The sequence below is a fragment of the Coregonus lavaretus genome, assembly GCF_964263955.1.
Source record: "Coregonus lavaretus genome assembly, chromosome: 23".
Taxonomy (NCBI): domain Eukaryota; kingdom Metazoa; phylum Chordata; class Actinopteri; order Salmoniformes; family Salmonidae; genus Coregonus; species Coregonus lavaretus.
In genome coordinates, this window is record NC_140010.1 from 43,548,193 (window position 1) to 43,574,113 (window position 25,921).

Below are 25,921 nucleotides of genomic sequence, written 5' to 3' on the forward strand. Positions count from 1 at the left end.
CTCCCAAACCCTGAGGTGGCAGATGGTCCTCCTCTGGATGTCTTGTTGTGCTTCTGAAAAGGCTACTGGGTCTTTTGTCTTGTTTACACAGACAGATGGAAACCTCTGGAAAGAAGATCTATTGAGGGCACTGCATGCCTCTCTCTCTTTCGCTCTGTCTCTGTCTTCCTCTCCTCCTCTAAGGGTTTGTGGGGGATGGTGGCTGTTTAAAATGTTTGTCTAATTGAGGACTGGAAAGGAAAGCATTTTTTTGCAGTCAATTGCCGTAAAAAGTCATGTTTCCTTCTCTCTCCATCTCTTTCCATCTCTCTCGCTCTCCCTCTACCCCCCTGTTTCTCTCTCTTCTCTGCTCTCTCACACACACCAAAAGCGCCTGCGTGCAGCTTACAGGCTGAAAGGCCTGAGGTCACTCAGCCTTTGAATTCCCCCAGCACTTAAATCTTTCATCATGTCAAGCTCTTCATCCCCCTGTTCCTTTGCCGCCTGCTGAGAAGCCCCTGCTCTTTCTCTGTGGTTTTAGTTAGAAACTGTCATTATTTCATCCCTCCCCCTGTAAGATTTCTGTCCCCCTCCTTTGTAACCATGTGCTGCGATAGACATTCATGCCCCTTTGAAGCAAGAGGACACAACCACAATATCGTTTTTTTCTTCAGGAGTGTGTAGTTTGCTGTCCACCAAAGAAAGTATACTGTAGTTTAGTATGAAACGCAGATTGTAATGTCAGTTTTCTGTTTGGAATGTTTTTGGAATGTTGAATTCTTATGGCTAGTTTAGTGGCCACCTAGCTGGAGTGCAATACATTTATTTAAGGCACGGACAGACCAGTAGGATTGCAGGCCGAGAGTACTTAGCACCTCTAAACCGAGTGCAAACCGATTCTACATGTAGAATCTATTTTGACCCAAACTATGAACCTGCACTTACCAAATTAACAATGACTTCTTAGTCATTACAAAAGCATATACAGTTTCTCTTACCTTTGTGTGTTCTTCTCTAGTTACTCGCTGGCATTACATTTAAATGTAAGATTCTCTTTATTTCATAATAGAAAATAGACCCACCTTTGGTAAGCAGGCAATTGTAACATTTACTGTATCTGCACTGTATCCTCTCAGGTTGCATAAGCCTTCAGTTGACATAGGAAAAGTCATTTGGTTGTGCTTTGTAGTTGTAAGCCGGGCGGTGGGTTTGGAATTTGGAGTTGTTTTGACAGAGCCACCACCCTGGCTTTGGTGTTTGAAGCTGAAGCTGAACTTATTTGACTGAGCCCAAACTAAAGTCCCATTGCATTGTCTTTGACTGAAGCTTAGGTTTCTGTTGCCTGTGGTTTCATGTTATGTTATTGAGGCAATTGTCATGTTATGAGACTGTAAACAAAATATGTATTGCTTTAAATCAAGTAATATTGCTCATGGAACGTCATTCCTTGAGCACTCCAGATATATCTCAGAAATCAAGTGCTATATGTATGTGCATTTTTTTTGGAATGGATTTGCATGGTTGTTTGTTACATTTTTATTGGTGGTCTACACTTTGATGGCATGTAGGCTACAGCTTTAAATTGGGCATTTGAAATTTCAAAGCTGTTTTGACTGAAAGAGAATTGTTTACTTGGTATTTGACGTTGATTCGACCGAGGTCAAAAGCAGTCTGAGGTCTGAGCCACACAAGCCAATCCCTCTAGCATCCCACGTTTGTGCTCACCTCGTAGAAAGCCAGACACGTTCTCCTGCACCTGTGCTGTCTGCACACTTAGTAGAGAAAGAGACACACTCATTTAGACACCTCCACAGGAGTCGCAGATCACTGGGATGCCTTGGCAAACAGGCCCGCACTGTAATAAGCATCGCCTTCTGTCTGCAGGAGAGGGGGTTCTTCCTGAGGGAGCCATCTTGGATTTGTTCAATATTTATTAATCTAGCCTAATGAATTGCAAAGTGGATGAATCTATTGCGTTGCTCTATTCCTTGAAATTACATAGCATAATTTGTCATAATATGTTGATTTACTATATACCAACACTGTATGAATAAACGTTTCTGAATAGGTAAATTCATATTACACTGATTGTCAGAGGGTGATTGTACACATTTCAGAGTGCATGACTACAGCACGTTGTAATACACCGATGCCGTAATTGTTCAGGAACTCTTATCAAGCCAAAGTACCATGTAAAGCTATTGGAAGCATTATAACACTGTTATGTTGTTTGTACCCATTTACCTTAAAGTCTCCTAGATTATGCTTTGTCACACAGAGGCTAGTGTGAAGGGAACAGTGAAAGGCTTTTTAGAGGATGGTAAAAAAAAGTGCTAACTAATCTTTCTTTTGAGGTCAAGCTTTTTTTGTCTGTCTCGGAAACAACAATAGACAATCACATTTCACTCCTCATTGTTCATCAATTTGCTAAGCAGCTTCTCTAATGTGGAAAACAACGGTTTCCTCAAATCATCAACATTTGTTTTGGGCATGTTTTGCAGAGGAAGATCTAAAAGTCCTTGTAAATGATCACACCCCTGAAAGTGAGCCAGGGGCTGAACAATGTCTGTGGTTGACAATAGAAGTAGAACTAAAGGTTTGGTGGTTCTACACTTCCAGTATAACATAATCTCAGTTATTGAGGCTTAATTACTACCTGTGTTCTACGATAGTGTTTAAACCTTAAACAAACTACTCTATGTGGACTTCCTTGCACAAGACCTAAGCAGACCAAAGCATTTGGAAAGGTTATTGCAACACTGCAATTTTTTCTTTTAGATATTTGTCAACAGTGGAGTTTAGGTGTGCTGTGTGTGTGGGTTAGGGTTAAGGTTCATTTTAGGGTAAGGATATGATTACAGGTTAGGGTTTAGGGAAAATAGGATTTTGAATGGGACTGAATTGTGTGTCCTCACAAGGTTAGCTGTACAAGACTGTGTGTGTGTGTGTGTGTGTGTGTGTGTGTGTGTGTGTGTGTGTGTGTACGTGGACGTGGACGTGTTTAACTATACCTGTGGTCCCCACAAAAATGTGTAAACTAACAAAAGTTTGACCAACAAGGTCAAATTCTATTTCTAGGGGATGTAGAGTTAAGGTTAGAATTAGGTTTAGGGTTAGGTGCTAGGGTTAGTTTTAGGGCTAGGAGCTAGGTTTAGGGTTAGGGATAAGGTTTTGGGGTTAGGGTTAGGGTTAGGGTTAGGTTTAGGGATTAGGGAAAATAGGATTTTGAATGGGACTGAATTGTGTGTCCCCACAAGGTTAGTTATACAAGACTGTGTGTGTGTGGAAGGGATGAAGGGGGGTTAAGCGCGCAAGGAAGTCATCCAGGAAGTCAACTAATCAACCCAGCAGTGAATAGCAATGCAGGATTGTGTGTGGGTCTGTCTGCACTCTGCATGGTGTGTGTGCACTGTGTGTGCATCTACACACTGCATGTGAGTGTGTGTCTGTCTGTTTTACATGCTCTTGTGAGTGTGTGTGTGTTAGTGGGGGATGGGAGATTAGATGTGTCCCTCTATAAATCTCGGGTTAAGGGTCTGAAAAGAGACGGCTATCACTCAGCTACCCGGGTGGCAGGTGGAGGCTGTGCTTCCGAGCCAGAGCCTGTTATTCAAATGAAGTAATTAGACGAACCCATCAGGAGTCCTGCTGCACTCACATTTAAAAAGTGAACGACTGTTGTAGGATTATGAAGAGAGAGAAATAGCAGTTTAAAGTAGTTTATTAAGAAGTGGTTTTACTGATTATGTGATGTGGAAAGCCTTTTTTCAGAAGACTGAAATATAACAAAACCGAAAAAATATCCAACTTACAGTCATCTGTGCATACATTTTCATATGGGTGGCCACAGCTGGAATCGAACCTTTAATCCTGGTGTTTCAAGCCGAAAAACAGTTTCAAGCTGAAAGGGTTAAAGGCTAAAAGACCCTTTCTGTCTGAGCCGAGGGAAACCAGTGAAGTGTAGGCCCCAGTCTACCAGATAGGAGATGAAGTATTGACGTCTACTAGCCTGGAGTCAGGGGGGCCCGGCGTAGATAACGACCCAGGAGACAGACAGCTAGATGGGCATGACGACTCAGGCAAGCAGGGGGATTTGAGACTGAGAGGTCGATCTGCCCACGGCCCAGACAGCCACGGACCACTGAGTTCTCTCCAGTTCAGGAATAAGGAATTATGTTGCATTTCTAGTAGGGCTGGTAATTGCCAGGGACCTCACTATACGATATTATCATGATACTTAGGTGCCAATACGATATGCATACGATATGGCTCCCGAGTGGACAGCGGTCAAAGGCACTGCATCTCAGTGCTAGAGGCGTCACTACAGACCCTGGTTTGATTCCGGGCTGTATCACAATCCGGCCGTGATTGGGAGTCCCATAGGACGGCGCACAATTGGCCCAGCGTCGTCCGGGTCATTGTAAATACGAATTTGTTCTTAACAGGCTTGCCTAGTTAAATAAAGGTTAAATTAAAAAAGATGTATTGCGATTATCACAATTTTTATGAATCTCACGATTCTATATGTATTGTGATTCGATTCTGCAATTGTATTGCGATTTGATACTCCAAACATATTGATCACTATATTTCTGCTGCAGGAAGATAAGAGAGAGCATGAGAAAACGAGTTTTGATCAGTCAGGGTAATACATTTGCTGTAAACATGTTGGCTCACTATTTAAAAAGATGATGGAGAACAAGCTATACGATGAAAAATACAGGAGTTTTGGCGCACGTACAAATCGATACTCTTTGTCAAATATTGATATAATATTGTCCAAAAGTAATATTGTGATATAACTGTATCAATTAGATTTTTTTCATCACTCATTTCTAGTGAGTTTCTTGGAATATATAGGCTATATTCCAGGGAAAATATCAAATAGATGGACAGTGCTCTGTTGAAAACAAGCACCCACACAATATGCAGACATTTCTGTTAATATATACATTTGGTGTCTATGTATATTAAGTTAAGCACACAAATGCCTGCAACTGAAATGCTTACTCCAAAATACACTCATAAACACAGACACACATGCTTCCTCCTCAACCGCATCCTGCCAGGCACAATCTACCCTGATGGATGGGGCAATGGCTTGGCTTAATTAGCCATGAAAGGCACACTAGCCGGCGGAAGGAAGGAAACAATGAGAGATTGAGGCCAGCCAGCAGTGGACAGCTGCCGTAAACGGCTGTTGTTGACAGCCCCTCCCCGGAACAAATTCAACTACACAGACGGTTCAGGGTCCTGGCCACCTCAACACGCTCCTCTCTCTGCTCCTCTCCGCTCTGCTTTGACGTCGACTGCCGGTCAGAAGTGACATTGCATAGTCAGAGAGTATGGTAGTCAAACGAGAAAGGATACAAATCAGCCAATTTGTGCTGGTCGGGAGAGAGAGTTCGCTTAAGCAACATGTACCTCTTTGATGCTCCATGAAATTGTCTCATTTGGCTCAGTCTGGAATGAGAAGCATGACTAAGTAACAGTATTTATAGGACAGGAGACAAGGCTCTTTCCATGACATAGACCGGCCAGGTGAATCCAGGTGAAAGCTATGATCTCTTATTGATGTCACTTGTTAAATCCACTTCAATCAGTGTAGATGAAGGGGAGCAGACAGGTTAAAAAATGATTTTTAAGCCTTGAGACATGGATTGTATATGTGCCATTCAGAGGGTGAATGGGAAAGAGAAAATATTTAAGTGCCTTTGAACGGGGTACGGTAGTAGGTGCCAGACGCACTGGTTTGTTCAAGAACTGCAACGCTGAGACGAAGATAATCGATTTAGGTATGCAAACATCTGGAGAGTTCTGGAACAAGACATTTTGTACAATATATGCAAGGCATAATCCATTGCAATGGGTTTACATTGGAATAGTTTACATGGTTCTCTAAGTGGTCGGTAAGCCCAGAGAGCAGCTTCTCTAACTTATGGCACCCTATTCCCTATAAAGTGCAATACTTTTGACCAGGGCGAATACGTTTCTGGTCAAAAGTACTGCACTATGTAGGGAATAGGGTTGCTATTTGAGATGAAGTTAGACTCTGTGAGATGAACATATAAAATGGGAACAGGTTTTACATTATGTGTGCATTACTTATACATTACACACTTGTTCTACATCACACAATAATCCACAGAGCCACCAGCTTGTCGTTCCTGGAAAGCTGAGTATACTTTGCACATCTAAGGCTGTCGTCATTCTGATTTCCAAATCAACCCCAAGCCCCAACTACACTCTTAGAAAAAAAGGGTTCCAAAATGTTTATTTGGCTGTCTCCATAGGAGAACCCTTTTTGGTTCTAGGTAGAATCCTCGGTGGAAAGGGTTCTACATGGAACCCAAAAAGGTTCCACCTAGAACCAAAAGGGTTCTACCTGGTTCCAAAAATGGTTCTTCAAAGGGTTCCCCTATGCGCACAGCCAAATAACCCTTTTAGGTTCTAGATAGCGCCTTTTCTTCCAAGAGTGTACCTAGGCCCTCCTGTAGATTTGAAACAATTGGATAGGTGTAAGCAATAAGGGAAACAATTCCACCCAGTCTAGGGCAAGGTAATCTTGGAAACCCAGAAGTAAAATCTTGTGTAATTAAGTTCTCGGGGGAGATGTGTTAGAAAATATACTACGGAAGCAGGGCGGTAGCTCCACCCCCCTCTCTCTCCAGGTTTCGGGCTAAATTTGAAAGATGCGAGCACCTGTGAAATCGCGATTTATCCAAATGATCAGTGACAAGAAATCAGGGCACAGGAACAAAGTTCCTTGTTAGTCGCCACATCCCACAATCTGTTGACAGATGCTACGATACCATTTATGTTACGTGCGTCTGTCCACGAGAGATTAAGGGCAAGGTGATGCAAATATCGCTTAAATTTATCCAATCATTTCAGATCTACATGAGTGCCTAGAGATAGCATAGGGTCTAGGCCTAGGGGTCTTACTCACTAACACAGTAGCACTGTGTTTTTGTGTCTCGTTCTGGGAGCAACATTGAAAGTCTGGTTAGCGCAGATAGTCGTTAGCTAGTCTAGGCTGGTCCAAAAGTGGTAATTACAGACCATTGCACAGCTCTTCAAAGCCCACTCAGGCATGGTGTGCGACACAGACAGAGGCATGACTGAGTAATACGCTAGTACCGCTACATTATTAATCCCGCCCATGAGCGGGCAGGATTCCCTCCCTTTTATCTCTGCGGAGTATGTTGCTAAACGTCGCTAATTTAGGTACTCTGCACATTTTTGTAGTCACCAGCCCTATAATTACTATAGAACCAGTGGTGTAGTGGTGCCTGGAGAAGTGGGTATACTCTAATTTTGCCAAACATTTCCCAAACGGCCCGCCTGACAAAGGAAAGGCGCCCTGTGTGAAAAATTATATGAGAAACACTAACCGCTTTTACATCCACAGTTTTTATGCGAGTAAAGTCATACCATATATTTTTTTAAGCACGGTAGTTTCGGTACAATTTTATAAATGCTGACAGATAATTTGTTCATTCGACATGGTGGGATCTTTTTGTGTCGGTAAAATGAATTAGGTGAGAAATGGTAGTGGAAACGCCTTAATGCACAAATATTGATATAATAACCATCATATCGAAGTAAACTTGGATTCACACGATGATATGGTGTGTGGTCCTCCCACTATGACTCGGGAAACCATGCAGTTTATTAGGCTACAGATGAAATAAATTATGATGCACTTCGCAGGGTGGTGAAAGTGCACGGTGATTGATGCTCCTTTCCAATAAATATTGAGGGTCTTATTCTGGTGATCGATGCTTAACTGCCGTTTGACAAATTAAAATATTCTGACTCTTATCCATAATAATCTCATTATGTAGACTAGCCTACCAGCACAACCTACCCACACTGTATCTGCCAGCTGTTGGCTAGAGCGCACATGCCAAGACCAGAGGAGGCACATTTGCTATTCAACGCAAACGTTTTTGCGTTGAATTGGCGTTGAATTTTTGCGCAATTGGATGGAAACCTAGCTTGTGACATACACTCTGAATGACCTAAAATGCTAAATCCCATATTGGGTCTTTCACAGTCAGGCCAACCCAAGCTGTACTGTACAAGTAGGCTAATAGTTTCTGAATTGTCTATTTTTTTTAGGTTTTCCTAAAATAGAAAAACAACAAAATTGGATGTTCTAAGGACACAACAATGCTTAAACCACATCAGGAGACCAAAGTTAGATTTTTTTGTGTTAATTCAAGTGTGCTGGGGCCTCATTTATAACAGTTCCGTAAATTTCACACAAAATTTCTGCGTGCGCTATTTCTGAAAAGTCTACGCACGTACAAAAATATTTAGATGTATAAACTTGGCACATGCCATACATACGCATGATTCCCGTTATAAATCAGACCTTGAACAAGCATTAAAACCGCCTGGAAAAAGCCTCCATTCGTCTTTTATGGTGACAATAACGCCCTTTATTTGTTGTATAATTTGGAACTATTGGCATTATGCCATGGCATGCAAAAGACGAATTGTTGTTCAATATTTAGTTTATCAATAGATTATTGGGTTTTTACACTATATATACAAAAGTATGTGGACACCCCTTCGAATTAGTGGATTCGGCTATTTCAGCCACACCCGTTGTTGACAGGTGAAATCAAGCACACAGCCATGCAATCTCAATCTACAAATTGGCAGTAGAATGGCCTTACTGAAGAGCTTAGTGACTTTCAACGTGGCACTGTCATAGGATGTCACCTTTCCAACAAGTCCGTTCGTCAAATTACCATGTGCATCTCTCATTAAATTGAACCTAGTAACCTAGTAAATAGATAAGCTATATGTATCTCAAGTTTTACAATATCATAGGCAGCACGGTTTTATAATACCGGCATACAGTCGAATATAATAGTGTCGCGTAGAGTAGGCCAGAAGGCTAAACTGAAAAACCTAACCTCTATCAAGTAAAATGATGGCGGAGCCGCAAAAGTACTTCCGTGCAAGGGTGTTTATTTACATCGTATAAACAGTGTAACTAAAATGCAATGTACAGTAGTAGAAATATTATAATGAGCTATGTCAAGAATAAATTATTTAAATACACAGTACAAAACCCCATGGCAAAATGGATAGAATTGCAAGAAATTATCTTCCGCACCAGATTCCGGAATATAAATATATATGTATGTGAATGTTGTGGACAGCAGTAGTTATATAGGATGAGCCATGACTAGAATACAGTATATACATTTAAAGTGGGTAAAACAGTATGTAAACATTATTAAACATTATTTTTGCTTACCTCAGCAGAGTATAGCAACTATCCAGCTCAACTAGAAGAAACCATACTAAGTAGTATGCTAGTATGGACATCCTAAGTGAATTTAATTGGTGTGCTAGCTAGATCCAACACAATGACACCAAATGTAGTATTTTGATCAACGTTGGTGTTAGTACTTCTCTTGACATGTCCGGCTGTCAGGTTATATGTCTGTGTCCCAAATTGCACCATATTTCCTATATAGTGCACTACTTTTGATCAGAGCCCTACACTACACTAAAAATGCTGGGATGTTTGGTTGGCCCAACTGCTGGGTTGCAGACGTTGGGTCACTTAGTTTTTTTTTTTTAATTAGCAAGGTTGGTTTTTGATGCTGGGTTATTGGTGCTGGCCTATTGAGATATGACCCAGCGGGTCAGGTCAGAAGACTGGAGGCAAAGTTTAGTAGGGCCGTGGCTTTCAGATAATTATTTTTAGCCACCCGTGAGAGTAAATGTAATTCCCGTTCATCTGGTCTGTTGTATGGTTATCACGTTAAGGTTGAACATTTACATTTTTGTAGCTTCAATGAGGCTTACATGCTGACCACACCGCTCGTGTTATGTACGCGAGCGTTGCAAAATAAATGTACACATACATGTTATTCAATAATTTCCTCCAAAATGCTTGCTTCAACAAGCGTCTGCGTAGCCAGGCGATAAAATAGAAATTGGTTCTATTTTTTATGATTGACCCGCTGCAAGTCCCGCCTCTCCCATCTCTTCATTGGTTTTTAGGAGCATATACCCAAGTGGGTGATTGAAAGCTGAACTGAGGTCCACACTACAGACCAGTTGGTGGTGGTAATGTGCCTTAAAGTTGGTTTCCAACTGCCATATAAAGTACAAAGAAGAAGAAGAAGACTGAAGGAGGAGAGATTACTAGAAACTAACTAGGTTTACCCGTTTATCTGTGGATTAATTGTCAGAGTAGAGGACCTTGTGCATTTCAGGTAAAATAACAACCCGATGTTTATATCCCAGGACAAATTAGCTAGCAACAGCAAGCTAGCTAGCTAAATGGCCATGAATGTTTCATGCGTTTTGACCTGTCCCCAAATTAATATTGGTGGTTCAGAATTTGTTTTGATATTTCAACCTGCGCGTCCTGATCGCGTCTGGTGTGGATCGACAAAATCAACATGCGCGCGATGGTGGACGCACGCCCGTGCCCGGTCTAGTCAGCATGTTACAGAAGTGGATGAGTTCCCTAAAAGCCTTTGTAAATCCCATTGTTGTATACCTTATTATGCAATAAGTTGGCATACCTTATTATAATATGTAATAAATAATCATAATATTCTAGAAGATTGAGTAAAATACCCCAAAAATTAAGAAAATGTTAATTTGCAGTATGTAAACCTAACATGATGAACGGGAATGAAAGCCCGTTCATCATAACCTAAGGATTACATTCAAAAAGACCCAGCTGCTAGCTCAGCCCAGCATTAAAGTAACAAATACCCAAATTATGGTTAAATTACACCATGTAATCCCAACAACCCAACATTTTATTTTCTATTTTATTTTATCTTTATTTTATCAGGGAGGTCTCTTTTACAGATGAGCACTGAATTACAGAAATTACAGAAAATACACACATCAAAATATAAATACAAAATGCAAGCAGAAAGAAAGAAAAACATGGTCATAAAAAACAAACACATTCATCAGTAATAAGGTCCTCAATCATCTTTCTGAATTGCCCTAAAGGCACCAAAACATCAAATTTAAGAACATTTTGAAGATTGTTCCACAAATAAGGTGCAAGAAAACTAAAATCTAATTTACCTAACTCAGTAGAGACCACAGGAATTTCAAGAGTTAGCAATCCCTGAGACAGCGTGAGGTAACTCTTATGTCTAAAGTTTAGTAAAGATGTTGGGTACGGTGGGCCTTTTTGGAAAAGGGCTTTATAAATGGAAACATAGCAATGCATCAACCAACGTGACATCAAAGAGGGCAAACTTTCTGGTAGAGAATACAATGATGAGTACTAAAATTGTCGCCCATAATAAAGCGCAGTGCGCTATGATGAACTGCATCTAACGGCTTTAATGAAGTGGCAGCTACGTTCATGTAGAGGATGTCACCATAGTCTAGGACTGATAGGAACGTCGACTGAATAATCAGCTTTTTACTATTTAGTGAGAGGCAGGACCTATTTCTATAGAAGAAACCCATTTTTATTCTCAGCTTCTTAGCTAACTCATCAGTATGCTTTTTAAAAGACAGCTTTTCATCTATCCAGATACCCAGATATTTGTAAGCAGGGACACGATCAATATGGACACCATCCAAAGTACATATGCTTAAATCATCAAAGTTATTTTTATGCGCTCTAGAGAACATACTTAGTTTGATCTGCATTCAATACTCATTTCAGGTCAATAAAGTTTTTCTGTAGTACCATGAAGGCAGACTGTAGTTCAGATAGAGCCTGGTCAACTGTGGGGGCAATAGCATACACAACAGTATCATCGTCTAAGGATTCAGCAATCAGGGTGGCAGAGAGCTGCAGTAAAAATGGATCAAGCAAATCAGCCCCAGTGGATTTTCTTTTTACATCAATCTTAAGCAAGGCATCTAGAACATCACAGATAGTAAATTGTTGAAATGAAAACAAAGATTGCTGGGTAGTAGTGAACACAACATGTTGGGTTATTTACACAGCCCAACTGACTGGGTCAAAATAACCTAGCATGTGTTCTGTCCAGTATCTACCAAATAACCTAAATTGGGTTGTTTTTAACCCAGCATTTTTTGAGTGGATGGGACTTGGTCAAAAGTAGTCACTAAATAGGGAATTTGGGACTCAGCCTAGGTGTGTAGCCTACATTCAAAATGAATGAAGAGATGAATGAATGACCTCTTTTCTTTTTTCCTTTGTCTTACTAGATCTGTCGGAGAAGAAGAGCGACCTACGAGTGTGTGACGACTCCAGCTGCCGTTTTGGAGGCGTCTGCAGGGATGACGGGGCCACGCTAAAGTGTGTGTGCCAGTTCCAGGTACGTGGTGTAGTTTCTGCCATATTTTGTGTGTGTGTGTGTGTGTGTGTGTGTACATGTTTCCCTACATTATTAGGATCTGAATGTCCTGACAAGTCACCAGAATGTCCTGACAAGTCACCAGAATGTCCTGACAAGGTATGAAAACTATATTTTTAAAAAGGTGGGACTTTTTCCATTTTTAGAATGAGTTAAAATGCTATTTTAGGCTTAAGGGTTAGGTTTAGGGTTTGGGTTTAGGGTTAGGGTTAGGAGTTAGGCTTAAGGGTTTTGGGGTTAAGATTAGGGTTAGGTTAAGGCTTAGGGAAAATAGGAGTTTGAATGGAGAGAGAAAATGGACTCCCAAAAAAATATTGAAAATCCATGTAGAAAAAGCTGTGTATGTGTGCATGCACCTGCAGTGTGTGTATTTTTGTGTTGAAAAAAGTATGAATTATGTGCTTGGCAGAGGTGGGTAGAGTACTGAAAATCTGTACTTAAGTAAAGGTACTGTTACTTAGATTGTAATTTACTCAAGTAAAAGTAACCCTCTTAAGAAACTACTCAAGTAAGAGACCTTGGAATAATTTTTCTATTTCATTTCATGTAGAGGTGATGGTGAATGCGTACTGAAAATATTTACTCCAAGTGTGATGTTAAATTTTGTTTACTCAAAATGAAAGATCAAGGAGGATGTAAGCATTATATCAGTAAAACAACAACAAATATCAACATTTCACTATCAATAATGTTACTAGTATGCAAATCAGACAATTCAGCATGGAATGAAAGATCAAAGTAGGTATTCAGGTAAGAATCATGTAAGTAATAAATAATCAAACAGAGCATATATCAATTGCCATAGTCAACTCAATCATGTTACAAGTATGCAAATCATCAAGACACATTTTAGCATGGAATTAACATCGATGTACAGTACCAGTCAAAGGTTTGGACACACCGACTCATTCAAGGGTTTTTCTTTATTTTTTTTACTATTTTCTACATTGTAGAATAATAGTGAAGACATCAAAACTATGAAATAACACATGGAATCATGTAGTAACCAAAAAGAAGTGTTAAAAAAATAAAATGTATTTTAGATTTTAGATTCTTCAAAGTAGCAACCCTTTGCCTTGATGACAGCTTTGCACAATCTTGGCATTCTCTCAACCAGCTTTATGAGGAATGCTTTTCCAACAGTCTTGAAGGAGTTCCCACATATGATGAGTAATTGTTGGCTGCTTTTCCTTCACTCTGCTGTCCAACTCATCCCAAACATCTCAATTGGGTTGAGGTCGGGTGATTGTGGAAGCCAGGTCATCTGATGCAGCACTCCATCACTCTCCTTCTTGGTCGAATTCTAAATAAATCACAGAGAGTTTCACCAGCAAAGCACCCCCACACCATCACACCTCTTCCTCCATGCTTCACGGTGGGAACCACACATGCAGAGATCATCCGTTCACCTACTCTGCATCTTACAAAGACACGGCGGTTGGAACCAAAAATCTCAAATTTGGACTCATCAGACCAAAGGACAGATTTCCACCGTTCTAATATACAGTGAGGGAAAAAAGTATTTGATCCCCTGTTGATTTTGTATGTTTGCCCACTGACAAAGACATGATCAGTCTATAATTTTAATGGTAGGTTTATTTGAACAGTGAGAGACAGAATAACAACAACAAAAATCCAGAAAAACGCATGTCGAAAATGTTATGAATTGATTTGCATTTTAATGAGGGAAATAAGTATTTGACCCCTCTGCAAATCATGACTTAGTACTTGGTGGCAAAACCCTTGTTGGCAATCACAGAGGTCAGACGTTTCTTGTAGTTGGCCACCAGGTTTGCACACATCTCAGGAGGGATTTTGTCCCACTCCTCTTTGCAGATCTTCTCCAAGTAATTAAGGTTTTGAGGCTGACGTTTGGCAACTCGAACATTCAGCTCCCTCCACAGATTTTCTATGGGATTAAGGTCTGCAGACTGGCTAGGCCACTCCAGGACCTTAATGTGCTCTTCTTGAGCCACTCTGTTGCCTTGGCCGTGTGTTTTGGGTCATTGTCATGCTGGAATACCCATCCACGACCCATTTTCAATGCCCTGGCTGAGGGAAGGAGGTTCTCACCCAAGATTTGACGGTACATGGCCCCGTCCATCGTCCCTTTGATGCGGTGAAGTTGTCCTGTCCCCTTAGCAGAAAAACACCCCCAAAGCATAATGTTTCCACCTCCATGTTTGACGGTGGGGATGGTGTTCTTGGGGTCATAGGCAGCATTCCTCCTCCTCCAAACACGGTGAGTTGAGTTGATGCCAAAGAGCTCAATTTTGGTCTCATCTGACCACAACACTTTCACCCAGTTCTCCTCTGAATCATTCAGATGTTCATTGGCAAACTTCAGACGGGCCTGTATATGTGCTTTCTTGAGCAGGGGGACCTTGCGGGCGCTGCAGGATTTCAGTCCTTCACGGCGTAGTGTGTTACCAATTGTTTTCTTGGTGACTATGGTCCCAGCTGCCTTGAGATCATTGACAAGATCCTCCCGTGTAGTTCTGGGCTGATTCCTCACCGTTCTCATGATCATTGCAACTCCACGAGGTGAGATCTTGCATGGAGCCCCAGGCCGAGGGAGATTGACAGGTCTTTTGTGTTTCTTCCATTTGCGAATAATCGCACCAACTGTTGTCACCTTCTCACCAAGCTGCTTGGCGATGGTCTTGTAGCCCATTCCAGCCTTGTGTAGGTCTACAATCTTGTCCCTGACATCCTTGGTGAGCTCTTTGGTCTTGGCCATGGTGGAGAGTTTGGTATCTGATTGATTGATTGCTTCTGTGGACAGGTGTCTTTTATACAGGTAACAAACTGAGATTAGGAGCACTCCCTTTAAGAGTGTGCTCCTAATCTCAGCTCGTTGCCTGTATAAAAGACACCTGGGAGCCAGAAATCTTTCTGATTGAGAGGGGGTCAAATACTTATTTCCCTCACTAAAATGCAAATCAATTTATAACATTTTTGACATGTGTTTTTCTGGATTTTTTTGTTGTTATTCTGTCTCTCACTGTTCAAATAAACCTACCATTAAAATTATAGACTGATAATTTCTTTGTCAGTGGGCAAACGTACAAAATCAGCAGGGTATCAAATACTTTTTTCCCTCACTGTACGTACATTGCTTGTGTTTCTTGGCCCAAGCAAGTCTCTTCTTCTTATTGGTGTCCTTTAGTAGTGGTTTCTTTGCAGCAATTCGACCATGAAGGCCTGATTCACACAGTCTCCTCTGAACAGTTGATGTTGAGATGTGTCTGTTACTTGAACTCTGTGAAGCATTTATTTGGGCTGCAATCTTAGGTGCAGTTAACTCTAATGAACTTATCCTCTGCAGCAGAGGTAACTCTGGGTCTTCCTGTCCTGTGGCGGTCCTCATGAGAGCCAGTTTCATCATAGCGCTTGATGGTTTTCGTGACTGCACTACAAGAAACTTTCAAAGTTCTTGAAATGTTCCGGATTGACTGACCTTCATGTCTTAAAGTAATGATGGACTGTCACTTCTCTTTGCTTATTTGAGCTGTTCTTGCCATAATATGGACTTGGTCTTTTACCAAATAGGGCTATCTTCTGTATACCACCCCTACCTTGTCACAACACAACTGATTGGCTCAAACGCATTAACTTTAAGAAGGCACACCTGTTAATTGAAATGCATTCCAGGTGACTACCTCATGAAGCTGGTTGAGAGACTGCCAAGAGTGTGCAAAGCTGTCATCAAGGCAAAGGGTGGCTATTTGAAGAATCTCAAATATAAAATATATTTTGATTTGTCTTTTTTGGTTATTACATGTTTCCACATGTGTTATTTCATAGTTTTAATGTCTTCACTATTATTCTACAATGTAGAAAATATTAAAAATAAAGAAAAACCCTTGAATGAGTAGGTGTGTCCAAACTTTTGACTGGTACTGTAGGTATTCAGGTAACAATCATGTAAGCAATAAATAATCAAACAGTGCAGATATCAATTGCCATAGTGAGCTCCATCTTTTTCCTACCAAGGTACAAACCTCTCCTTTCCACTTTGAAGGGTCTTTTATTTTCTTGGCTGGCCCATTTTCCTACCCCTCAGTTGTGCCACTACAAGCTGTAAATAAAAAGAAACACAAAACATTTTATTGCTAGTAGCTATAAGGCACAAAAAGCTTACTGCAGTGTTTCACTATATGACAGATGTGGCTTATAGGCCTAGTCATAAAAACAGAATGACATTTTACACACACACACACACCCCCACACCCACAGTGAAAGAGAGCAATGGAGTGGGAGGATTCTGCACTGGGCTGACCGATTGATCTAGCTAACATTAGTTAGCTAGCTTGCTAGCTAGCTACATGATTGACATTGCAGCTATCTTAGCCAGCTTATCTAGTGGGAACCTAATGTGATAGCTAGCTAGTTAGCTATTGGCCCACACATCTGATTAATCTGTTCACGCTACATGCCAATGACAAGGTGGCTAGTTAATTTAGCAAACAAACAGATCATATGGGGAACTAAAAACAGGAGATTAAACATTCTGTCAGATTCTGGGTTAGCCAAAGCAAACCAGCTAGCTAGTTAGCTACCTAGCCATTTAATTTGCACTCGCCCTCAAAACCCAATTTCAACAGCAGAATGATATCCGAAAAATACTTATCTTAATCCAGAAATATATAATATTACAAAGGCAGAAGATAATTAAAGTGCAACTGAACTCTGATCGCATTTGGCTAAGAACCCACGAACAAAAATCTCCTTAGGAGTGAAGACGTGTGCTTCACTTCAAGAGCTGTGGTGGAGATACGGGGTTTGACGGACAACTTTGAGAGCCAATGGACTTAAGAGTTTTGATGACAAGTTATTTTGAATACATTCCGTGAAACGTTCTTACAGACGTAAAGGAGAACCAATAGTATCAATTCATGTAAAACAAATGTATAATCACAACAGTCACTAGGTTTTCATTTGACAGCGATGATAGAATAATATAAATCTATATTACAGAAGTGATTTGGTCAAATGTAACAGAGTAAAAAGTAAGTTACTTCCTTCAGAAAATACTTAAGTAAGAGTACAAGTACAGCCCACAGAGAGTAACTAGAAAAGTTCTAGTTCTTCCAAAAACGGACTTAAGTACATGTAAAGCGTTACTTGTTGTGCGTTACTACCCACCCCTGGTGCTTGGTATAGCTTCGAAGAGGAGTGCTGTTGTTTTTTCCCTCTAGTCTAGGTTGCTTTCTGTAGTCTGAGGTGGAATGAGAAGGCCGCCATATTTCTCTCTAATGTGACTGTAATTGCAACAGAAGGAGGACAGGTGTGTGTGTGTGAAGAGACCAGAATACCTTAGAGCGAGAGAGAGACGGAGATAGTCTAATGGGGAGACTGAGCAATAGCCTACAGTATGTCTTCAATTGGTCCTAGCCTGCAAAGCCTTTATGAAGCTTCCTAGATGTGACATGACATAGGTTATAAACATTCATGACGTTCCCTCATAATGAATGAGAGATGACTAGAATGTACAGGGCATTCGGAAAGTATTCAGACCCCTTGACTTTTTCCACATTTTGTTACGTTACAGCCTTATTCTGAAAAAAATAAAAAATAAAAAATAATAATCCAAATCAATCTACACACAATACCCCATAATGACAAAGCAAAAACAGGTTTTTAGAAATGTTTGCAAATGTATTAAAAATTAAATATTACATTTACATAAGTATTCAGACCCTTTACTTGAAGCACCTTTGGCAATGATTACAGCCTCGAGTCTTCTTGGGTATGACTCTACAAGCTTGGTACACCTGTATTTGGGAAGTTTCTCCCATTTCTTCTCTGCAGATTCTCTCAAGCTCTGTCAGGTTGGATGGGAATGTCTCTGCACAGCTATTTTCAGGTCTCTCCAGAGATGTTCGATCGGGTTCAAGTCCGGGCTCTGGCAGGACCACTCAAGGACATTCAGAGACTTGTCCTGAAGCCACTCCTGCGTTGTCTTGGCTGTGTGCTTAGGGTCGTTGTCCTGTTGGAAGTTGAACCTTTGCCCCAGTCTGAGGTCCTGAGCGCTTTGGAGCAGGTTTTCATCAAGGATCTCTCTGTACTTTGCTCCGTTCATCTTTCCCTCGATCCTGACTAGTCTCCCAGTCCCTGCCACTGGAAAACATCCCCACAGTATGATCCTGCCACCACCATGCTTCACCGTAGGGATGGTTCCAGGTTTCCTCCAGACGTGACGAAGATTTCAATCTTGGTTTCATCAGACCAGAGAATCTTGTTTCTCATGGTCTGAGAGTTCTTTAGGTGCCTTTTTGCAAACTCCAAGCGGGCTGTCATGTGCGTTTTACTGAGGAGTGGCTTCCGTCTGGCCACTCTACCATAAAGGCCTGATTGGTGGGGTGCTGCAGAGATGGTTGTCCTTCTGGAAGGTTCTCTTATCTCCACAGAGGAACTCTGGAGCTCTGTCAGTGACCATCAGGTTATTGGTCACCTCCCTGACCAAGGTCCTTCTCCCCCGATTGCTCAGTTTGGCCAGGCGGCCAGGTCTAGGAAGATTCTTGGTGGTTTCAAACTTCTTCCCTTAAGAATGATGGAGGCCACTGTGTTCTTGGGGAACTTCCATGCTGCAGAAATGATCTGTCTGCAAAATAGATCTGTGCCTCAACACAATCCTGTCTCGGTGCTCTACAGACAATTCCTTCGACCTCATGGCTTGGTTTTTGGTCTGACATGCACTGTCAACTGTGGGACCTTTATATAGACAGGTGTGTGCCTTTCCAAATAATGTCCAATCAATTGAATTGACCACAGGTGGAATCCAATCAAGTTGTACAAACATCTCAAGGATGAACAATGGAAACAGGATGTACCTGAGCTCAATTTCGAGTCTCATAGCAAAGGGTCTGAATACGTATGTAAATAAGGTATTTCAGTTTTTTATTTTAAATAAATTTGCAACAATTTCTAAAAACTTGTTTGCACTTTGACATTATGGGGTATTATGTGTAGATTGATGAGGATCAAAAAAAAAAAAATCCATTTTAGAATAAGGCTGTAATGTAACAACATATGGAAAAAGGGAAGGGGTCTGAATACTTTCCGAATGCACTGTATATTTCTATTATGGCTATGGCAACACGATGACAGCTTGTGCATTAGCCAACTAGCTTACTACTATTTTACAACTACCTATTTCACATGTTCTTGTTGTGAAAGTACCTGCACTTTTATATTGCCTCTCTTTGCATTACATAGACACACTCACTTTTTTGTTTGGTTTTCTGTTTTTCATTTCAGTGTCACAAAAACTACATCCCTGTGTGTGGCTCCAATGGCGATACCTACCAGAATGAGTGCTACCGGAGACAGGCCTCCTGCAAACAGCAGAGGCTCATATCAAGGGTATCTGATGGGCCATGCTCTGCAGGTGAGTGTTTCCACTTCTACTTTACAATCAGAGAAATATAATTTGTTGAAGGAAAAATAAGAATTCCCCGAGACCACAGCAATTTGACTCACATGTCCACTGGTCAACCCATCACAGCCCAGAACAGAACATTCACTTGAATAGAAATGTCTGTTCTAGTAATTATATTTATATTATTACAATAACGTTCAATGGATATAGACTTGTTCAGTGCTGCAGTCTGATTGTCTACCTTTCACCCCGATGTGTGCACTCCTTCACTCATCTCGTGGATTTAAAAGGAACAGACTGGTGGAAGGAATATGGTAGGAACTCTTTCAGCGCTAGTTCTAGCGGACGCCAATCCAATTCGCTTTGTTCATGTGGGGGAGTGAGCAAGTGCATACTTCAGGGAGAAGTGTAGGGAATTAGAATGCAACCCAGGTGTTCTCAATCCTAGTCTTCAAGGGCAGCAGTGTCTACAGGGTTTCTGCTCTCCTCAATACTTTATTGATTTCATTGATTGGTTTGAGAATCCGCTCACCTGTGGTCCTCTGTAGCTCAGCTGGTAGAGCACGGCGCTTGTAACGCCAGGGTAGTGGGTTCGATCCCCGGGACCACCCATACACAAAAATGGATGCACGCATGACTGTAAGTCGCTTTGGATAAAAGCGTCTGCTAAATGGCATATTATTATTATTATTACCTGGTTTCTTAGGTCTAAATCAATTAGCAATTAAAGACAAAGATGGAAAGCAGCTGGTTCGGTTGGGGACACCTGTTGTCGAAATAACAATTTCAGAATAGGTGTGTTTACAAGTGCTAGTTATGTGCTTGTCATTCATCAGGGTACGGCTTTGAATAGGAAATATCTGACTGGTTCACCAGGTCTAAACCAGAAGCCATTCTGAGGCAGAAACAAAAGCCCTGCACGGATTGCCTACACACACACACACACACACACTCACACACAGACACGCACACTGGTTCATCTGTGCCTGCACTAAGACAGGTTTTCTCATCGAGTATCACAGACATCCCCTAAGACAGACACATTGTCATCACACATAGCAAAATTGCGAGAAACTTTGAGCAACAGTTTCCAGCTCGCGTCGTGGACCCAGTCTCTCGGGGCGGTGGCCTGATTTCCCTGGTGACGCACCGCAGTAGTGCACTCTTTTACGACCTACCGAGGGTTCTTGCTCCGCAATATGCCCTCTGCTTCCTTCCCCTCTCCTTGCTCAGTCCAATTTCCTCTTGCCTAGATTTATGCTTTCTGTCATTGAAGCGTTTGGCGGCTATGAGCCGACTGCCGAGGCAACACCATGAATACTAAGGGCCCTATTCACTATTTAGTGCACTACTTTTGACCAGAGCCCTATGGGACCTGGTCAAAAGTAATGCTCTATAAAGGGAAAAGGGTGCCATTTAGAATGCAGACATAGGGCTAAGCACTTGTTTTTTTATAGGGCTTTTTGCAGTAGTGGTAGAAGTGGTTACAGTAGTGTCCGTGTAGGATGAATAGGATGCCCTCCACTGTCCAAGAACACATTAAAAGGGGCATGAATAGAGGGAACATCATACATAGTTTATGATAAGCAATAAACATTTGCTGGGATGAGGGGGTCAAAATCGGTACCAAAATCGGTCAGAGTCAAGAAAGGGTGTGTCAGATGTGTCAGAATTAGGATAGGACAAAAAGTATTGTTTGGGTTACATAATATAATTAACATTCAGTATTGGAGTTGTTAAAATGTCCTGAGGTAATTTTAAAAAACATTAATCAAACCCACACCAAGAAGTGTATCAATGTAAATGTTACTTAGGATCAAGTTTTTCACTCAGTAAATGTTAGCAACCTACAGTGGAACAGTATTTTTTTCTGCAGTATGGATTTGATTGAACTACAGTCAATGTTTTTGCAGTCGAGATTGGGCTGTGGTTTTGGGTTGAGTAAGCCTTGCAGCTGATCTATGGTAGCTTTTAGAGAATTTAGGTCTGGTCCCTCTGTTAAAAGTTTTCTTGAACTATGACTTTGGAAAGAGGTGCCGTAAAAGAAACCTGTGGTGAACTTTAATTGAACGATGCAGCCAATATCCATCTCCTAATGCAACAATACCATGCCAAAATCTTGGAAGCAAGTGTCCATTTCTTAATTCACGCATGCTATGCCAAGATCTGTGTTGCCAGGGTCCATTTCTTAATGCAACAACACTATGCCAAGAAGTATAGGGAAGCTGTCCTTAATACAATTGAACTTCAGAAGCAGTGTTTTTGAAGGGCATACACCGTATGTGGACTAGAATTGTGACAATGTCTTTCCTATCTTCACAGATACTGGCTCCGGCTCTGGAGATGGAGGTATGTGTTATACTCTATGGTTAATCCTGTGTTAAGCATATAAATAAGATACATTATAATATGTGATAAAGCATTGAAATAATCTGCACATACAGTAATTTGTTCTGTGACTTATATATGAGTGAAACATCCTTAAAGGCTTACAAAGATCCATTAAAGAGGCAGTACATAACTTTTTCCTCCAGGGGTCTTGAGTCAAAAGGGGTCCCCCCCAAATGGTCTGAAATATTGCCCCAAAATGACCACATTGGACAAGAAACGGGCCCGCCTAAAACCAAGGATTGTGCGGTTTCACAAGTTAAGAATGAAGGTCATATGTGTACATGAACCATTTAGGCAAAATGTGAGGTAAACAATTAGCAAATAAACGTCCGTACTGCCTCTTTAACTTTAGCCCTTTTTGAAGATTTTTCCTCACACAACATCGAAGGGTGTACCAAGTCCTAGGAAGTACACAGACTTGATACACCAGGCACTTATTTCCTATTCTGTTCATGCTGAATGCAAATGCAGTCCCTTGACAATTGGTCAAGGAAATGACTATTTAGATTGCAGTTGAACTTTAAATCCCCCTGTTTATTCCCTACTTCTGAAAGCTTCCAACTCTCAGAGTTTGTCTCGGAATACATTTCAGACAATACACAACAAATTCCTTTAATGAATACTCAATCTGATTTTTGGATGATTTATGAATGAGGGTTACGCAAGCCAGTGAACCTCCCGGCTTTGTACACAGTCTATAAGCGAGCTGGAATATTAAGTCCCTAATAATGGTCTGAGAGAAAATGGCTGTTCGTTCCTCCCATTAACTTCTCCTCATGGAGGCATTGATATTTCACTATTTGGATATTCCATCTACAGACTATTTACAGACTATCATTGACATTTCAATTGCATGTCTTTAGCCTCTCAGTAGCATCTCAACAGTATATATAATCATTTTCAACCAGGTAGTCTATAGTCCATCTATAGATGCTCATCAAACCATCTGTAGACTATCAGCCACATTTCAACAGCATATCTGTAGCCTGCCTGTCAGTAATATTTCAACAGTGTATCCCCTCACTTGCACAAATGCCAAGCCCATCGAGACATTTTGTGACCATCTGCATGTGGCGACCGCAGCGTTTGTTGTTTAATGTGACTGTTGGGGTTATAATTGGAAAGCAGTGACTGGGGACCCAATATCTCTACCATCTGCACAGGACTCAATAGACGTGCATAATCCCCTACAGGCGATTGGCTGAGCTGTTGATGATATCAATTATTAAAGTGCAATTGAGCTCTGATGCTTGTGTATCTGTCTGTGTGCTTTGGCTGTGTTTTGCTGTCCCCTTTGAACACGGTTGGGTATTCACAGTGGTTCTCTATGGGGATAGTGATTCTGTTCGTGGGTGTGTTCGTGTTTTTAATGTTGTTGTGTGGATGCTGTGTGTGTGTGTTTGGGTGTGGGTGTGTATAGCAATGGATGTGTGATTGCTGTGTGTGTGTTTGGGTGTGGGTGTGTATAGCAATAGATGTGTGATTGCTGTGTGTGTGTTTGGGTGTGGGTGTGTATAGCAATAGATGTGTGATTGCTGTGTGGGTGTTTGGGTGTGGGTGTGGATAGCAATGGATGTGTGATTGCTGTGAATGAGGATTGTCTGGTGTCTGTACCTATATGTATGTCATGGCTGTGTGTGTGTGTGTGTGTGTGTGTGTGTGTGTGTGTGTGTGTGTCTGCGTGCGTGCGTGTGTGCGTGTGTGTATCAGAGGTGGTTGGTGGCACCTTAATTGTGTAGGACGGGCTCATAGTAATGGCTGGAACAGAATAAATGGAATGGTACCATGTGTTAGATACCATTCCATTTACTCCATTCCAGCCATTGTTGTGAGCTGTGCTCCCCTGACCAGCCTCATGTGGTGTGTGTGTTTCTGTGTGTGTGTGTTTCTGGGTGTATGTGTGTGTGAGCGAGAGAGAGAGAGAGCGAGCGAGCGAGTGAGAGAGCTGAGAACAGAATGTTTGGTACACTCAGCCTTTGTGTGTGCCTCTGTGGATGGTTCATGGCTGCTGTGTGTTTGCGCACAAGTGTAGGCGTGTTGTAATAATGTATAAAGGTGGATAGAAGGTAACACGTACACTGGCATTGATTGAGTGGGGATGCACAGTGAGGTACTGTACAGCTGTTTCCATGGAATGGAAGGTTGTCAACAATGTGAAAGGGTTATTGTGGGGTGGTAGGGTTGTGTTCATTTTAGGTGTATAATATCCTGCTTTGGCAAAGCACAAAAATCTAATCAAAACAAGGACTGGCTTACTGACTGTGATAAAGCTAATATATTCTATCTAGAGAATAGGGAATGGCTGTTTGTTTGGGAAGACTGCTGGATGTGGCCTTACATCCGTTGAACCCAAGGATACAAATAATATTCACGTCTCTGTTTTATCACACAAGTAATGTATATGAATCGAATCTGTAATAATGGGCTAACATTTAAGGGGAAATCTGGGATTTCTACATCCTTTTTAGGGCTGTTAAAGTAATGATATAGCCTACTGTATATAACGCAATTTATTCTTGAAGAATATAACGTATAAATGCCTCATGAGCTTTTATTGTGGTACATATAGTTTCTTGGGTAATGCTGACAAAATCCGGTGACACAGGTTAACCTAGCCTAGTAGCAACAACAAAGCAGATCTTTCTCTATTGATCCTGTGTCCTCCCGACTAAGCACCACAGCCAATACAAGCATAAACAGCAGGCCAATCTGTCAGTACAGAGCGATAACCCACATTCCCCCCACCGCCCAGGTTTATTGCATTTGATCAAATATGGGTTAATTGTAATCCGCTTTGATAGTGGTGGGCGTTTTTTTACATTAGGAAATTACACCGGATGAATCCCTAAACGGCCCTCGATGAATACAGACCCAATCATCTGCACACAGATGCTAATGATACCTCAACTCATTGATATCTGAATTTGATTGTTATTGCCTTGTCCGTAGTGAATCCTCTGCTCTCCACTGGAAAAACACCACTCCACTGCCAGATAATAGTAACGCATCACTATAATTCCAAAATGCCCTGTTTTGTCTTGATTATCATGGTTTGTTTTCACTGTCATTGAATAAATCCCCTTTCTCGTTCAAGCTGACGCAATAGAACGTGTGAGTCACTGGTGTCTTATTTTCCATATCCGTCTCCTGTAATGATAGTGAATTTAGGCAGAGCGGTTGATGTGAAGTGTTTTGTATCCATTGCAATGGTATGATTATGTTCAGTGGAAAATAAATTGATCTCAATGAATCAAGAATGTATCCCTGGGAAAGAATGCACTGAACTGAAAGTGAAAGTGGGGAACAGAATGAAGCAATGATAATGAAACAGACCTGGTATAGAGGGACATGGAGATACACGATGAAATGGTGAGAAATGCAACTGAAGGAGAATTTCTGGTACAAATGAAAGGGAACTTTGTTACTGAAAATATAAAATAGAAGAATGAGAAGACGAAAGGGACAGAAAGTCTTGGAACCAAATTCATTAAACAGAGAGAAAAGAAATCATGACAGCTGTGATGGAAACAGGAAGTTTCGGTACAATTGTATAAATGAGGACAGATCATTTGTTTGTTCTTGTTCGTTCGACACGTTGGGATCTTTTTGTGTCGGTAAAATGTATTATGCGAGAAATGGCGGTGGAAATGCCTTTATGCGCAAATATTGATATAATCACCATCATATCGAATTAAGCTTGGAGTCACGCAATGATATGGTGTGTGTCGCCAATTGGATGGAAACCTAGTTAATGATACAGACATGAATGATACAGTAATGAAAAACCTTAGGCACTGAAAAGATTTGATTAGGAATATGGCAAACA

At 41.2% G+C, this 25,921-nt stretch overlaps 1 protein-coding gene across 1 annotated transcript in view; it reads left to right on the top strand.

The window, feature by feature from the left end:
* tmeff1a (transmembrane protein with EGF-like and two follistatin-like domains 1a) overlaps positions 1–25,921 on the top strand; it is a gene marked incomplete at both ends in the record, with an annotated part of 76,032 nt that overhangs the window by 42,709 nt on the left and 7,402 nt on the right. Inside the window, 3 exons of the mRNA XM_084188185.1 lie at positions 12,172–12,281; positions 19,584–19,713; positions 22,027–22,053. Of these exons, the coding sequence (XP_084044311.1) occupies positions 12,172–12,281; positions 19,584–19,713; positions 22,027–22,053 (267 nt within the window). The remainder of the gene's footprint in view (positions 1–12,171; positions 12,282–19,583; positions 19,714–22,026; positions 22,054–25,921) is intronic.